Raw genomic sequence first — 17,706 nt, 5'->3', positions numbered from 1 at the left:
AAGGAACTAGTAGGAAATCTGGGAGTATGTATCCCATGGGCTACAATTATTAGGGGGACTCAATGAGATGATGTGTATAAAAAATGCAGGTGGCAGGGTCCAATCGGGAAAGAGATACCACACAGTAGGTTAAACAGAGAAATGTTAATATCAAAATTATTAACTATAGTAAAGGAATAGCTATAAGATATAAAAAAACTTTCCATGGTCCTCCACGCCCCCAAAAAAGGACAAACTTGGAAGGGGTTCAGATCTCACTGGAGAAGGTGTGATTGGACCATGGGACAGCAGAGAAGCTGGCTGGTTTGGCCAGACTGGAGCGGGTCTGGAGTTGCTGGGCAAACAATAGACCACCCTCCGGAGGGCAGGCAGGGAGCAGGCATCAGCAATCAGGGGCACCAGGTGTGCGGTGGGAGCCTGGGCTCCGGAGGGGGCAGAGGACCTTCAGAGGAGCAGGCTGCACGGGGGTGGGTGGGGAGAGCAGGGGGCTTACAGACAGTGGGCTGCCCAGGTAGACCCCTGGCCACAGCCATGCTGCACCAGGGCCATGCTGGGGCTTTTTGTGTGTGTGTGTCAAGAGCTCTGTGGACAGGTTATCGTCAGGCCAAAGCTGCAAGTACAGAGGGACCACTGTCAGGCCCTGTGGCCATGGCAGGATCCACTGGAAGTCTTCCTACCGACGTGGCTGACTCTCTCGCCCTTCCCACTGGAAGTTGCAGGAGGCCCCTTCCCCCTACAATGTCCCTTCAGCTCCCCCTACTGAGAGAGCTTAACGTGGTGCTCGTTGTTAAGGAGAAATACTTAAAGGAAATCCGTCATTTATTACAGAGCTTCTAGTGAATGGTGCACTCAGAGCTGAAAGGAAATAAATTGATAGTGACACAGAGAGCTTAGCAAAGAGACTGGCACATAGTAGGTACTCGATGACTGAAAGCTGTGAGTGTGACTTCTTATTCAGCGAAACTGAATATATTTAAATTATTTGAAATACATTTAAAAGTTGGGCAGCCGTGTTGATACATATTGTCGTGTAATTTATTGTTGTGTATTATTTAACTAGACACAAATTTAAGAATCTGTGTGTAAAATATTTCTCATTTCTAATTCGTGTTTCTTTCTTTTCATTTTCTTTTCGTCTAGGTCTTATATAACATATTAATTGCCTTCACAAAGATGCATAAATTTGAAGCCATAGAACCTGTTGACATTTTAGCTGGATGTGCCCGATTCGTTATTGTGGGGGTCGGGGGAGTATTTTTCGGCATCATTTTTGGATTCATTTCTGCATTTATCACACGTTTCACTCAGAATATCTCTGCAATTGAACCACTCATCGTCTTCATGTTCAGCTATTTGTCTTACTTGGCTGCTGAGACCCTCTATCTCTCTGGCATCCTGGCGTGAGTACAAACCAAAGACTAACTCTCATAGCAATAAAAGAGACGTTAGGACCGCATCTTGTGGCCCAGCATCTGGAAAAGGCTTGACTTCTGACGCTAATTCTCAAAGGTGTTGTAGGATTCAGATTTTTTAAACTTTTGTAAAATCTTATTCAGATCCTTTGCCAAACAAATGTTCTCTCCAGCATTTGCATTTGCTCTCTTCTCATGATTTGCCTAAGGAGAGCATAGCAATTAAGCTCAGAAAAGCTGATACAGAGAGGAGCTGGGAGAAGTTCAAAGTTAAAGTCTCATTTCAGTAGATTATTTTTTTCCTTGAAAAATTCATTATTTTAACGGCAAAGGGAAGCATTCCTGAGCTCCGCCTTCTGATATTTCCCTCAAGTCACATCAGAGCTCCAGGACTGGTCAATGCGGAATGAAACTAGGTAGATGGGATAAGACTAGAAATCCAGATTGCCTTTTCCTAATGAAAATATTTTGAAATGTTTATCCTTGTGTAGATCTTGAAATGAGGCTTCTCAACTTGGCTTATTATATCTAGTCATGTTATTTTCCTTGTGACATCATTCTCATACCCAGCTAGTTGGGCAGAAATATTTAATTTTATTGTATAGAAATACATCTTTCAATTAAATATAATAGTGTAAAGTCTGGGCACTCATCATTTTCCCACCTTAAAAGTAAGCAGAACTACTAAGACAAGGCAAAGTCCTGTCTTTCCCCTCCAGACTTGCGAAGTAGCTCTAGAACAGAAACATTTTAAATGAAAAACTTCTCATTAAGTTGTTGTAAGAAATATTGCAATATGAGGGGCCTTGCTGAGTTATTCTTTCTAGGTAACGGCACTGGATTTATTTTGGTTTAAGGCAGAGTGAAGTGGAGAGTAAGAGGTGGGACTGACAAGGCTCTTGATGAGGGAGAGCAAGGTAGAAACAGTTCTGCTTCGGATTTGTGCAGAGTTAGTGCCTTTTTGTTGTGGGAAAGCCATGCCACACCCACCTTGCCCACACTCAACTTGTGCAAACCCCTTGGAGAGGGAGAGGAGGAAGAAAGGAAATCTGTCAGAGAGGGGAATGGAGAAGGTGTTCTCTCCAGGGAAAGACAGGATTTGTGTATCTGTGGCGTCACCAGTAGGTGGGATTTTTCACGGAGGGGCAAAATCTCGTGGCTTCTCTCAGTCTCTGCTCCTTTTGCAGAATCACAGCCTGCGCCGTGACAATGAAAAAGTACGTAGAAGAAAACGTGTCCCAGACATCCTACACGACCATCAAGTATTTCATGAAGATGCTGAGCAGTGTCAGCGAGACCCTGATCTTCATCTTCATGGGCGTGTCCACCGTTGGGAAGAACCACGAGTGGAACTGGGCCTTCATCTGCTTCACGCTGGCCTTCTGCCAGATCTGGAGAGCCATCAGTAAGAGACAGCAGGGCCCTGAACACTCTCCTGCCACCTTCTTTTTTTTGTTTTTCTGATTCCTTCCTGCGGTGTAAAAGCATAAGTAGGTAGTGAGGTGACGCTAACTGGTTTTACTGGTTAGGGGAGTATAGGCACCTTGTAGTGACCAGGAATGTTTTCTGTTTACTCCTTCAATCAGTTCAAGGTAATTAGTGGCTGATAAGGCTCTGCCCTGAAGCAAGGCTGGAGCAGGGGTTTCTTTTTTTTTTTCAATTGAATAGAGAACTTTCACATCTACACATTTAAATATAACTCAGTAAATTTATTCCTTGCTCTTCGTTTTGCCAATCTGTGTCCTGTCGCACCTTAAATCAGATATAGATAATAAACTGCGGGCATCCACACTTTTGTTACGGGAAAAGTGAGATCTCACAAGTTGTATTCTGCGTGAGGCAAGTACTATTAGGAAACAGTGCTCTAAACAATACAGGTGATTTTAGTTGAGGATTGAGTGTGATGTACAGAAAACCAAGGACCAGGAAGTGAATCTTTATTTTTAAAAAGTGCTTAGTATTAAGTAGTAAAGGCAACTCTGTAATGTACCTGGTGTCAACTGTACAAAATATGCCTAATTTAAAAAAGGAGATGTCTTGACTAATGGCTGCTGCTATATCTTGTACATTTATGTTTCCGGAGCTAGAAAAGAACATTAAGTACTGAACTACAATATGTATTGCCTTTTGATTAGAAGCAATTATATTTTAAAGTGATTTTGACCAATATTTGAAGCATTTTTTAAATGACTTTGATCAATATTTACAAGCCAATTACTCAAACAGAAATTAGAGAAATGGCCGAGAACTTATCTTGAACGTATCAATTCTAAATTAATTTAGGATGGATTTTAGGATCTAGGAAAGAATAACAAGTATGCAGAAATATTAAAATATTCATGAAACTAACTCTTAATATATGTGCCTGTTGGATCCTCAAGGGAGAAAAGATTTAAGGAAATTGTGGTATAAATTTATAATCTCACGTCAAATCCTGGCACCATTGCTAACTATTTGACCTTGGATAGACATTTAACTACTCAAAATCTTCCTCAACCACAAAATCGTGAGTGTGGACAAATTTCTTAGGTTCCTTTCAGTTCTAAACCTGTAGGGATCTTCAGAGGAGTAGAGCTAATGTCAAAAGAAGTAACACTACAGAGCTTCAGCCCAGCCAACAAGAATAGAAACCACCCAGGTATATTGTGGATACCTCAACATTGTTGACCCTTGGTGACCATCCAGCCCAACTCCTTCCTGTTCTAGCTGAGGGAACTGATGGAACAGTCACCAAGAGAATGGCTGACTTGGCCACATCACAGTGAGGGACAGAGCCAGGTGTCAGAATCCACGTCTCCCGCTTCCAGCCTGTTCCCTTCCCAGCCTGACTCATCGTAGCTAACAATAGTTCACACTCATGAAGGCTTGTAACATATAAGGCTCTGCTTCATATCGTTTACAGATATTAAATTTATTTAAGCCTTGCGTCCGCTTTCTGAAGTGAATACTATCATTACTTCCATTCAGCAGTGAGGAGACTGAGTAGATAAAAAAATTAAGAACCTTGCCTGAGGTCACATGACTAGTATGTGGAGGACCCAGGAAAATTGAAACAAAATGAAAAAGTTTAAACTTTACCGTCTCTTGCCCAATCAATGTGTCTATAATCAAAAGTTACTTGCTGTGAAGCCTGTGTGATTAGAAGTCACATGAGGATACTGAGAGTTTTATCATCTTGCAGTGAAACCTCTTTAATTAATGAAGATAGCTTTCCCACCAGGCACCACTGCATTGATGGTCGCTAGGTCATGGGGACCGCTTGGGGATAGAAAATCAGTGTGGCAGAAAACACTTCTGTTTTAAACAAGCTCCCTCACCCTCCACCCTCCACTTACTGACTGTAAGAAGCCCCCCTTTGAACCCTTGCCAACATCCTTTCTTATTTACATTGAACCTCAAGAAGAACCAAACCAACCACAGATTTGCTCACCCTGCAGAGACCACAGTCACCAAGAGGGCTCTTCTCATGTTTAAAGCTCCTGTGGTTACTCAACGAGAACATGAGATGATAAAAATATTTTTGTCCCCCAAATAATCCCCTTGCTTTACCTAGTTTTGAAAGGCAGAACAAAAATTATGAGTATAGATTAGAAAATTTCTGCCATTTTTTTTAATGAGGAGATCAGCCCTGTGCTAGCATCTGCCAATCCTCCTCTCTTTGGTTTTTTTGTTTTTTTGCTGAAGAAGACTGGCCATGGGCTAACATCCGTGCCCATCTTTCTTCCACTTTATATGGGATGCCGCCACAGCATGGCTTGCCAAGCAGTGCGTCGGTGTGCGCCCGGGATCCAAACCGGCAAACCCTAGGCCGAGGCAGCAGAGCACACGCACTTAACCGCTTGCACCACCAGGCTGGCCCCAAAATTTCTGCCATTTTGTATATCCAAAAGTATCAAGATTTTATTACTTTAAATACACACACACACACACACACACACACACACACACACGGAAGCTACCAATCTGAAGCACTACTGTCTCACACCTAGTCAAAAAGTGGTAAGTTTTGTAAGATACTATGTTTGGGATGGACAATCCTGGGTGTGATAGAACTAGGAGGCCTTGTTTTGAGGACAGATGCACTCAGCTTGGGTTCACTAGCACTGTACCTCTACCCGTTCATGACCCTCTGCTCTAATACGTATTTCCCCCTTTCTAGGCGTGTTTGCTCTCTTCTATGTCAGTAACCAGTTTCGGACTTACCCCTTCTCCGTCAAGGACCAGTGCGTAATTTTCTACAGCGGTGTTCGAGGAGCCGGAAGTTTTTCACTCGCATTTTTGCTTCCTCTGTCTCTTTTTCCTAGGAAGAAAATGTTTGTCACTGCTACTCTAGTAGTTACATATTTTACTGTATTTATTCAGGTTGGTAGATTTCTTTCATATCTGAAATAAGTAGATTCTTTCAGGGTTATGTATTAAATTAGCATAATACCAAAAAAGGGGCACTTTTCTGACTTTCAGACGTGTGCTCAATACCCAAGCTAAATTACCAAATATTTCTAGATCATGTTTATGGTCATCCTTTAATCTCTAAAATATGTTGCCTTTTAATCAATAAAACGTATTAATCAAAATATTCCTGGGTGACAAGTGAATGATAGTTACCCTACTGTGTATTGCTGAAAATGAGATTCCAATCAGTACTAGCTAGCATGAGTTTTCATTTTAGCTGGAGTTATGTCTTAGCAAACTAATGAGAGTTTATTTTAAAGGATGAAACCAAATTTTTGCTTTAAAATGTAGACGTACTGCCTATTTTTATTGCAGAATTTAAAATAATTAAACAAGAACTAAGGTCAACACTGGAGCTATCCAGTAGAAGCTAGTACCCCAAAAAACATAAAAGTTGGAAGTTCTAATAGTTTTGCTAATGGATTTGCTCTCTATAATGGCAATCTTCACTACAACAAAACCCTTTATTTTGTTTTTTATGATCTAGGGAATCACAATTGGCCCTCTGGTCAGGTACCTGGATGTTAAAAAGACCAATAAAAAAGAATCCATCAATGAAGAGCTTCATATCCGTGTAAGTTATCTCTTTGTCATAATTAATAAGTTAATAAGATGTCCCCATCTGCCGCTTATGGGAGTAATCTAGAGCTTTGAGGTGACATGTGTACATGTCACTAGACATAGCCTCTTTCCTCTGCAGCTCCACCAAGAGCGACTGTACTGGTTTTTTCTTGCTGCTGCAGGAAATTATCACAAGTTTAGTGTCTTAAAAAAATACAAAGTTATTATCTTCTAGTTCTGGAGGTCGGAAGTTCAAAATGGGTCTCACTGGGCTAAAATCAAGATGCTGCAAAGCTGCATTGCTTTCTGGAGGTTCTAGGGAAGAATCTATTCCTTTGCTTCTTTCAGCTTCTAGAGGCTGCTGGCATTCCTTGGCTCATGGACCCCTTCCATCTTCAAAGCTAGCAATGGCCGGTCAGGGCTTTCTCGTGCTGCACTGACTCTTCTGCCTTCCTCTTCCACAGTAAAGACTTTTGTGATTATATTGGGTCCATCTGGATAATTTAGGATATTCTATCTTAAGGTCAGCTGACTAGCAACCTCAAGTCCATTTGCTATCTTAATGCTTCTTTGCGTATAAACTAACATATTCACAGGTTCTGGGGATCAGGACGTGGACGTCTTTGGAGACCATTATTCTGCCAGTCACAGTCTGCCTTATGCCTCTCAAACATTCATGTCTGTTTCACATGCAAAATACACTAACTCTATCCCAACATCCCCCAAATTTCAATCCATTATAGTACCAACTCAAAGACCAAAATCTCTTCTAAATCTTATGAGCTCAAAAGTTCCAGATCTCATCATCTCGACCATCTAAATCAGGGATGGGTGAGGCTCTGGGTATAATCCTTTCTGAGGCACAGCTCCCCTCTCTGGTTCTGAACCTGTGAAACTCAAGAAACAAGTTGCCCGTTCCCAAAATACACTGGTAGGGCAGTCATAGGATAACAGCTATAGATATTCCCTTTCAAAACGGGGGAAAAAATGGGAGGAAAAAAGGAGTCATCTATCCCAAGCAAATTTCTAAGTCCACCTGGGAAAACTCTGTTTGGTTTCAAGGCCTGGGAACAGTCGCTCCACCCTCTGGGTTCTCAGCTCCACCCACTGAGTCATACTTCCTTTATCGTGAAAGGTAGCATGTGTTTGCAGCTCATTAGTTTGATCAGCCTGTTTCTTGCCTATAGAATTTTAGAGATCCAACAGCTTTCTTTCGTTTTATCTTCTGTCTTTCTCTTTCAGTCTAAGCTGGCAGTGCTTCTGTCAGGGTTCAACAGAAGCAAACCAGTAAGAGATGTATAAGAGCTTCATTGCAAGGAATTGGCTTACCTTCTTTGGGGCCTGGCTAGGCATGTCCAAAATCTGTAGGACAGGCCATCAGGAAAGTGGACTGGAACTCTCAGGCATGAGCTACAGCCACTGTGCACAAGTGGGATTTTCTTTTTTGGTGAGGAAGATTAGCCCTGAGCTAACTAACGTCTGTGCCAATCTTCCTCTATTTTTTATGTGGGATGCCTCCACAGCACGGCTGATGAGTGGAGTAGGTCTGTGCCTGGGATCTGAACCCATGAACCTGGGCAGCTGAAGTGGAGCACGTGGAACTTTAACCACTCAGCCACAGGGCGAGCCCCCTTCTTCTTCTTTTTTTTTTTTTTTTCCAACTTTATTCACTTTTTAAAAATTTTATTCAGGTCATATTGCCTTTAACATTGTGTAAATTTCAGGTGTACATTATTGTATTTCAGTTTCAGTGTAGATTGCTCTCGTTCATCACCAATAGTCTAGTTTTTATCTGTCACCATATACATGTGCCCCTTTACCCCTTTCTCCTTCCCGCCACCCCCCTTTTCCTCTGGTAACCACCAATCTGTTCTCCTTATCTGTCTGTTTGTTTATCTTCCACATGTGAGTGAAATCATATCATATTTGTCTTTCTCTGTCTGACTTATTTCACTTAGCATAATGCCCTCAAGGTCCATCCACGTTGTCGTAAATGGCATGATTTTGTCTTTTTTATGACTGAGTAGTATTCCATTGTGTGTGTGTGTGTGTGTGTGTGTGTGTGTATCTTTTTATTTTTATTTTTTGCTGAGGAAGATTTACCCTGAGCTACCATCCACTGCCAATCTTTCTCTTTTAGTATGTGAGCTGCCACCACAGCATGGCCGCTGATAGATGAGTGGTGTAGTTCCATGCCCAGGAACCACACCTGGGCTGCCAAAGCAGAGCGTGGCCAAACCAGGCCAAGGGGGCTGGCCCTATACCACATCTTCTTTATCCATTCATCTGTTGATGGGCACTTGGGTTGCTTCCATGTCTTGGCTATTGTGAATAATGCCGCAATGAACATAGGGGTGCACAAATCTTTTTGAATTGTTGATTTCGTATTCTTTAGATAAATACCCAGTAGTGGAATAGCTGGATCATATGGTATTTCTATTTTTATTTTTTTGAGAAACCTCCATACTGTTTTCCTTAGTGGCTGCACCAGTTTGCATTCTCACCAGCATGCATGAGAGTTCCCTTTTCTCCACATTCTCTCCAACACTGGTTTTTTGTGTGTGTGTGTGTGTGATAAGCCCTGAGCTAACATACATGTCAATCCTCCTCTTTTTGCTGAGGAAGACTGGCCCTGAGCTAACATCCGTGCCGATCTTCCGCCACTTTATGTGGGATGCCACCACAGCATGGCCTGACAAGCGGTGTGATGGTGGGCACCTGGGATCCGAACCCAGGCCGCCAGCAGTGGAGCGTGCGCACTTAACTACTACTCCACAGGGCCGGCCCCCAACGCTTGTTATTTCTTGTCTTGTGAATTACAGCCATTCTGATGGTATGAGGTGATATCTCATTGTAGTTTTGATTTGCATTTCCCTAGTAATTAGTGATGTTGAACATCTTTTTATGTGCCTGTTGGCCATCTGTATATCTTCTTTGGAAAAATGTCTCTTCATATTCTATGCCCATTATTTGCTTGGGTTGTTCACTTTTTTGTTGCTGAGTTGCATGACTTCTTTATGTATTTTGGAAATTAACCCCTTCTCAGATATACGATTTGCAAATCTAGGTTGGTGGATTGTCTTTTCATTTTGTGGATGGTTTTCTTTGCTTTGCAGAAGCTTTTTAACCTGATGTAGTCCCATTCGTTTATTTTTTCTTTTGTTTCCTTTGCCTGAGTAGACATGGTATTTGAAAAGATATGGCTAAGACCAATGTCAAACAGTGTACTACCTATATTTGCTTCTAAGAGTTTTATGGTTTCAGGTCTTACAGTCAGGTCTTTAACCCATTTTGAGTTAGTTTTTGTGTATGGTGTATGATAATGGTCTACTTTCATTCTTTTGCATGTGGCTGTCCAGTTTTCCCATTATTGAAGAGACTTTCCTTTCTCCGTTGTATGTTCTTGGCTCCTTTGTCAAAGATCAGCTGTCCATAGATGTGTGGTTTTATTTCTGGGCTCTCGATTCTGTTCCATTGATCAATGGAACTTTCTTCTTCATCAGGGAAGCCTCAGCTCTACTCTTCAGGCCTTTCAACTGATCAAATCAGGCCCACTCAGATTATCTAGGACAATATCCCTTACTTAAAGACAACTGATTATGGACTTTAATCTTACTACAAATACCTTCACAGCAACATCTAGATTAGTGTTAACAATAACTGAGGACTAGCCTAGCCAAGTTGACACTTCAAAAAACTATCACAGTGACTAATGTTCTGAATTGCCCTACTTGCTTCTAAACTCCTTGTTCCAATGGAACGTAGGATCCTCTGTTCTTTCTGAACTTTTAATGAGGAAGAGGTAAAGGCTTCTACCAATTCTGCCTAGTGGTGAAAACATCCAACTCTAACAATGATAAAATGAAGTTCAGCGTGGTTTCTACCTGTTTGTTTAAGTTCAACACAGTTTTGAACGAATGCCATTCTGTGTGGCTCCAGGGAATAGAAATGAGAGCTAGTATATGGAAGGTATTGGGAGAGAGACTTCAGCTCAGTTAATGAAAGCATTCTGATCATTGTTTCTTGTATGGCACACCCAAACGTGAAATGGATGTGTGCAAGCAATGATTGGGAACAGTTGGCATAGCTGCTGTACAGAAGATTCAAGCTTTGAGGAGATGAACGCCCCAGACAATTTTTAGGTTGCTTTCATATCTGAGAGTTCATGATTCTGATGCTGGAGAAACTGATGAAGTCTTTCAAAATCAGTCCTGAATTTCATGGCCAACATTGAGGAAATAAAGTAATTTAAATTCTAGGAAGCCCAAACCAAAATTTTTCAAGGCCATTTGAAAGTATTCAACAGATGAGGATAGAGAATGAGTCTTTTTAAAATAAGTGATGCTTTAACCTGATTTAAGATTTTTGTCTCTATCTTTATCCCCCTGTTCATTATTTTGAGAAATTAGGTAATATACCTAAAACAATAGAACTTGGATATTTCACTCCTTTCTTATTTATTTTTCTTAAAAAAAGTTATAATTATTGGCAGAAAATGCATCAATTTAGTATTTCAGAATGAATTTAGTATATTAATCAATTTTCTAAAAAATTTTAGAAGCTAGTATAAACTTCAATGATTATAAATTTAAATTTCTTCAAGACTAATTCATAAATTTTGAAGAAACGGTGCTTTTTTCCTAAATTCCTATAAAAAATTTGGATAAAGCAAATGTAGTATAATTGGCTTGGATAGTGCAATGTAAATACTGAGACAAAGTGATTAGATAAAAAATGAGGCACATACACAAATTTTGTTGTTACATGTTATTACTGTAATAGCATGTCTGTGGAATTATATTTTCAGAAACTGTATAAATTGGATATTGGCATTTTCTTTTCTTTTGCAATGAAATTAAAAGTAACAGTTAATTATTAGGCTTTACATCCATGTGATTTTAGTAATGAGAAATTTCCTAGATCATTCTAGAACAATATTATTCAAAGCAAATGGCAGGTATCCTGTTTTCATTGCAAGTTATGTGCATTATTAAAGAATTTATCTACAGAGTCTTTGAATCATGAAACTAAGTTGAATTACTATGAAAGGTATTGTAAGTTTCAGTTACATGAACAGAGTGATAGAAAAGAGGATATGCTCCAGGAAATTAAAGCCTCCTTTGTTTTCCAAAATGTATTAGCTTTCCTTCATGTCTTTTAGAGTTAACATTTCACCAGCTGTCATTTTCTTGTGCTTGGTTTGGCAGCTGATGGATCACTTGAAGGCTGGAATTGAAGATGTGTGTGGGCAATGGAGCCACTACCAAGTGAGAGACAAGTAAGGAGGCTGAGGGCTTCACTACCTAGGAAGGATATTTGTGGAATGGGAACCTCAAAAGGTTACACTGGAAGATGAGCATTAAATTAGAAAGAATCCAGAGGAAGGGGACCAGGAAGATGAAGGGCCTGGGATCCATGCCATACCAGAAGCAGGTGGAAGTCCTGGGAATGCCTAGCCTGGAAAAGGGAGAACTATCAGGTGGAGGAGGCTGTAGACTTGGGCCAAGTTGCTTTAGGGAGTAGTACAACTGATAGATGGAAATTAGAGAAGTCAGACTTAAGTTTAAAACGAGGACAAGTTTCTCAATGATAAGAGAAGCTCAACCATGGAATGACTGTCTTCATGAGGCTGTAGAGGGAATTTGGTGATCCAAAGTTTGATGAGTTTCCCTCATCAGGGATCCTGGGGAAGAGATTCCTCCTTTGTTGGGGAGGCTGCAATGGAAGACCTTTAAGGGTCCTTCGCACGTAATGATTCTATAAGAATGCCAAAGTCCCTCTTCTCCACTAGATCATACATTTCAGAACTCATTCTCTTCCTGGATTTAGTCTAGAGCCATATTTCTTAAGTATGTGGCCCTGAGGAGAGTTTCATCGAGGATGAGGAAGATGAGAGTTTTGGAATTATGCACAGCTGTTTGGAGGATGTAGGAGTTAGCAGTAGGTAAGTTAACCCCATGGTAGAAGTTTCCTCTCTAGGGCTTGCCAACACATTGATGTTGGTGATACCAAGGAGAAACTAGATCTTAAAAAATCTGGCTGTTGTGGAGTGGTGCCACCTGAAAGGGAAACTGAGAGCTCTTGAGTGGGCTCTTTTTATGAGGCAGAAAGAAGGTTAGTTTTAGCAGTCCTCATCATGTTAAAGTAGAATTTAAATTGTGTGAATATCCACCAATCTAGAACTTGGGCCATGCATTTTTAAGGCCAAATCCTATCATTCATTCTCCCAAATGAAAAACCATTTAATATTCTTCCATTTAGCCAAATCTACGCCTAATTTTCTAGACACAATGGCAGATATCAAGAGCAGTAAGACACATTCAACGCACTCAAGATCCTCACAGTATAGTAGAAGAGGTTCTGGAAAAAAAGAGTAAAAGAACCTGAACAAATAATTATGATCAATATGGGAAATGTAATAACAGAGGTAAATGCATAGAACTATATTAATACAGAAATGGAAGTGTGTTTTGAAAATAAATGAGGAGTTCTCCAGGCAAAGAAGAATGGAAAGTATGCCAAGTGGCAGCAGCAGCAGCAGTGTATTTCAGTATGCAAAGGCAAGAAAGATCATGGCACCATTTAGATACGGTCAGAGAGAGTGATGTGGTGAGACAAGAAGTCGGAAAGACAAAGACGTTGCTTTTATGATGCAGTGCTAAGGAGTTCTATACAGCCATTAATACTATAAAATTCTACTTGACCTTTAAAACGTATATCAAAAGGCTTTTAAATAGAAGAGTGACATGACCGTATTTGGCTTTTGGAAGGCAAACTACAAAAGCAATATGGAAATTGGATTAGAAAGAGATAATGTGGGGAGGGAGAGCTGTAAGGGGATTTTCACAATCATGTAAAAAATTTTTAAAAAAACAACTATCATCTTGTAAACATAGAGTAAGCTCCAGCTACTAGGCTAGCTATTTCGTATATTATTTCTTACATGATCTCCTTAAGAGTCCTGTGTTATTGCTATTATTTTCATTTTAAAGATGAGAAAACCAACTCCAAGAGGTCAATTAACGTATTCTGCAGTGGAACCTTGATTTAAATTCAGGACTGACTTTAAAACCTCTTTTGTTTTGAATGAACCACAGAGCTTTCAGACTAGTAAAGATAAGGAACTAGCAGAAAGGGTACTGAAATATTTCTGAGGTAGATGTGGTGACTGGTGATGGGCACAGGCAGAGAAAGGTGAGGAAAGGGAAAATAAGAATGACTCTCAGAATTCCAGAAAGGGAGCAGAGGGAGATAACAATGCCATGGTTAAATTTATAGACTATAGAAGAATGTTTGGTTAAATAGTAGATTCTGTTTAAGATGTCTCAAATAGATACTCAGCCCCCTTTTGGAATTCAGTCTTAAGTTCAAGGAAGGTAAAGATTGTGAGTTGTCAGTGAGTATTTGGTAACTAAAGCCATGGGCATGGGTGAGGTAACCACAAGGGTGTGAAGAGGGGAAGCTGACCGAGGACAGGACTCTGAGAAGCTTCCATTCCTATGGGGCAGGTAAGGAAGAGGAGGGGCAGGGGAGACTTGGAAGAAGTGGTTAGGGAGGCTGGAAGAGAATCAGGTCTGAATCAGGATGTGGAGGGCATGGAGGAAGTGACCCAGTGGCACATCAGGAGAAGCCAAGTGGCACATAGGGCATGTTCAACCACTGGCATTGAACAGTGCAAGGCCAAGGTGAGCTCAGCGTGAAGAGTGTCCAGAAAGTCCTGATGGCTAGGGAGCCAATTACAGTGGAGTCAGGAATAAACAGGAACGTGCCTTCCCCTGAAGAAAAGTAGAAAACTAGAAGGCTGAGGGGGTGACCTGGTTGAAGCAAGAGTGGGCCTGGTATGAGCCAAACACAGATCACAGAGCTCAAGGAATCACAGCCCGCTAAACTCAGAGGAGACTTGACAATGAGTCCATCCGCCTTGCAGACCAGGAAATCAATCACCAGATGATAAGCCAGCAGCCCAGGGAGTTGTGTTCCCCTCCAGAAAATAAAACAGGCAGACAAATTACTCTTTGAATGTAAAATGATTGGAAGTGTTGAAAATTCCTACTCCAAACAAATGGCCGACTCTGAAGGCACCATATGCATATGTGCAGCTCAGTCTAATGGGTCGGCCAGAGGTTTGCTACAATAGTCAGCGGCCATCAGTGTCTAGCTATTCAGATTCTCCATCATTCAGACTGTCAGGATATATGTGGGTCCCCCCTATTTAATTGGCAGGATTTAAAATAATCTGCAGCATAATGGGCAAAACTACTGTAACTACCAGGCCATTTAAACTTATTGGGTTCTGGTTGAATAGGCCGGTATTACCGTAAGTGCAGCTGCCACTGTTATGAGCTATTAGAATGGAACACTTGCTCAAAAGCCTTAACCCACTCATTTCTTCTCTTACAATCAGAGCTGAGCTGGGCTCGGCCTCCCTCGCTCCCCACTTACGCACACTTTTTGCCCTGATTGCAGCTTGTCCCTTCCTTTTGTTTAGTTGATTTTCAATGTGTACAGGCCAGTAGGCCATTCTTTCTTTATTTTAAAAAATGTATAAATTCTATGATTTTTTAAAAAAAAATGTGTTCAAAGGCTATGAATTCCAGGCCCTGTCCTGGTGTTTTTCAGGATAAAGTTAAGTAGTAGTTTGTTTTAAGAAAAACACATACTTACATAACGTGCACAGAGATTAAAGATTTCCAAAATGTTGGCTTTCATTTTTAGGTTTAAGAAGTTTGATCATAGATATTTACGGAAAATACTAATCCGAAAGAACCTGCCAAAATCAAGCATTGTTTCTTTATACAAGAAGCTGGAAATGAAACAAGCAATTGAGATGGTAGAGACTGGGATGCTGAGTTCTACAGCCTTTTCCGTACCTCATCAGTAAGTCATATCTGCTCTTTGATCTAGACTTTCAGTGTTAGAATTCCACGGGGCATTAACTGATTAATACTAGGAGTGAAGAGGCAGATACATAAGGAAGGAATCATGAAAAAAAGAGGATCTAAGTCTCAGTATTTTGTAGCTTGAGCTATGCTCAACCTGTTTCGCCTAGTTTCTGAAAATTACTTTATAGCAAAAGTTGCCTACTATAGTTGCATAACACCTTTCTTTGGGAGGGAGGGGCCAATGAATTTAGAATTATAGCATATTTTGCAAGATTTTCTCTTTCTCTTCTTGATTAGAAATCTCTGGGCCGGCCCGGTGGCTTAGCGGTTAAGTGCGCGTGCTCCGCTACTGGCGGCCCGGGTTCGGATCCTGGGCGCGCACCAACGCACCACTTCTCCGGCCATGCTGAGGCTGCGTCCCACATACAGCAACTAGAAGGATGTGCAGCTATGACATACAACTATCTACTGGGGCTTTGAGGGGAAAAAAAGGAGGAGGATTGGCAATAGATGTTAGCTCAGAGCCGGTCTTCCTCAGCAAAAAGACGAGGATTGGCATGGATGTTAGCTCAGGGCTGATCTTCTTCATGGAGAAAAAAAAAAAAAGAAATCTCTACCCTTTAATCTCTGTTCGTTTGATTCTGCTAATCCTACTGTTGCATTTCTCCCATAAGTCATTTCTCTTCCCCTCCTGCATGAGGAGAGACCAGGTCAGCATCCTGTGACACTAACATGGATTTGAGGATGAATGGTGGTAGCAAGAGGTGTGGAGGTTGGTGTGCTCTTTAAAGAGAAAGCTGAGTTGATACTTGTGTCTAAGGCAAAGATCTATGTGAGACTGTGAGATTTGCCTTGAGTCTGTGTGGGACCAGCTTGGAATAGAAGCAGGGAGGGGACTGGCTTCCTGTGGAACAGAGGACCTTAGGGAGTTGGTGTTGAGGCAGGGTAAGACTAGTATATAAATCCGTCATTACAAGATGATTCCCTTTGAAGCATGGTGCTTCTGTTGGACCATCTGGAAATCAGTTGTCCCAAGAGCTGGCTAGATATTTTTTAAAGCTGCTTTAACTCTCTGACATTTAACAAGAACCCCCTTAATGTCACAAGAATTAAACCACCCCCCAAAGATGCCCAGTTTTATTCCAAGAAATGGTTTATGAATTGGGAAAATTAGTCACAATGTACGTTTAGGATAAGGAACACCAGCCCCTCCAGCCTGTCATCTTCAGCAGGTGAATTCACTTGATCATGAGCTTCAATTATGCCCTCATGTTTGAAAAGCAAGCTGAGAGAAGAGCTAAGAATAGATAGCACCAAAATTGTCACCGATGCCTGAGTGTTATTTCTCATCCCTTACTTACTTGCTAATGAATCAGAAACAACATCACCTTTCTTCCATGGCCGGAGAAAAATCTAGTCACGTCCCTGAGGGCATCTTCGTGTAGACAGAAAGCTTTCTGCCTTAATTCTCAGTGAAACTGTTTTTGTGGTTTATTTTGGTGTTGCCCATTACGTGGCGTTAAGGAAACTTCTGATACTAAAATGGGAATGAGCTAACAAATATTTATTGGCAATGCCATGCTGAGCTATATTGGAGCCTGAGGCAGAAGGAAAAATCAGTAATATTGATTCTGTATTTATTTCAAATAATGGTATTTTATTCATCATGGATTTTTTTTTTTGCATTGATCTTTATTTTCTAAAATATTGCATTCAAATCCTACTTGACTTGATTACCGAACTTCTTTGGCATCCCCTTCCCAGAGGCTAGTGCCTCACTTGCCTCACCTTAGGCCCAACCCTGTTCCTTGCGCAGCTATGATGTGCCAAGTACTGAAAGTAGACTCCGTCCCTGCTCATGAAGCTCATACCCTAGCAGGGTCACGACGTTAATGACAAAGGTCACACAGACATAATCATAAAGTCTAGGAAGCTGTGAGAGTATAAGAGGTGACCCTCATCTGGTCCCCAGGCGTTTGACCTGCTCACCGAGGGATGGACAGGAGTTACTTCAATGCACGTCCAGAGGGCAGGACAGGTGCAGACAGTTTAGACCATGAAGAACTTCCTCAATTGGTTTGCATGCTAGTTATGTGAGCATTCGGTCTAGGAATGTAGGGGTACTTATCTCAAACGAGAATCAGTCTATCATGTGCTAAAACAGATTTTGAATCTCTGTATTCCATTGCATTGGTCATAAGCAGTTGCCCCAGTTTCTGACCTCACGGGAATTTTTAAGCCAGCTTTATTTGGAGAGGGCCTTTCTGTTGAGTCAACTATTTTTTCCAACATTGATTCAAGATTAGTAAGAGAGCCTTATAGATTAGAGATATTTTTTTTTCCCTCCTATAGCCCAAACCATTTAGTTAACCGAGGTAAGAGAGGAGATTTTTAAACTG

At 41.1% G+C, this 17,706-nt stretch overlaps 1 protein-coding gene across 1 annotated transcript in view; it reads left to right on the top strand.

Annotated features, from left to right (window-relative positions):
• Positions 1 to 17,706, top strand: part of SLC9A4 (solute carrier family 9 member A4) — a 61,749-nt gene that overhangs the window by 28,805 nt on the left and 15,238 nt on the right. The window contains exons 3-8 of the mRNA XM_058534382.1: positions 1,141 to 1,400; positions 2,600 to 2,817; positions 5,572 to 5,774; positions 6,352 to 6,438; positions 11,633 to 11,703; positions 15,141 to 15,302. Of these exons, the coding sequence (XP_058390365.1) occupies positions 1,141 to 1,400; positions 2,600 to 2,817; positions 5,572 to 5,774; positions 6,352 to 6,438; positions 11,633 to 11,703; positions 15,141 to 15,302 (1,001 nt within the window). The remainder of the gene's footprint in view (positions 1 to 1,140; positions 1,401 to 2,599; positions 2,818 to 5,571; positions 5,775 to 6,351; positions 6,439 to 11,632; positions 11,704 to 15,140; positions 15,303 to 17,706) is intronic.

Source organism: Diceros bicornis, chromosome 40 (genome assembly GCF_020826845.1).
Source record: "Diceros bicornis minor isolate mBicDic1 chromosome 40, mDicBic1.mat.cur, whole genome shotgun sequence".
Classification (NCBI taxonomy): Eukaryota; Metazoa; Chordata; class Mammalia; order Perissodactyla; family Rhinocerotidae; genus Diceros; species Diceros bicornis.
The sequence above is the reverse complement of the archived record's forward strand: the minus strand, read 5'-3'. Positions and strand labels throughout refer to the sequence as shown.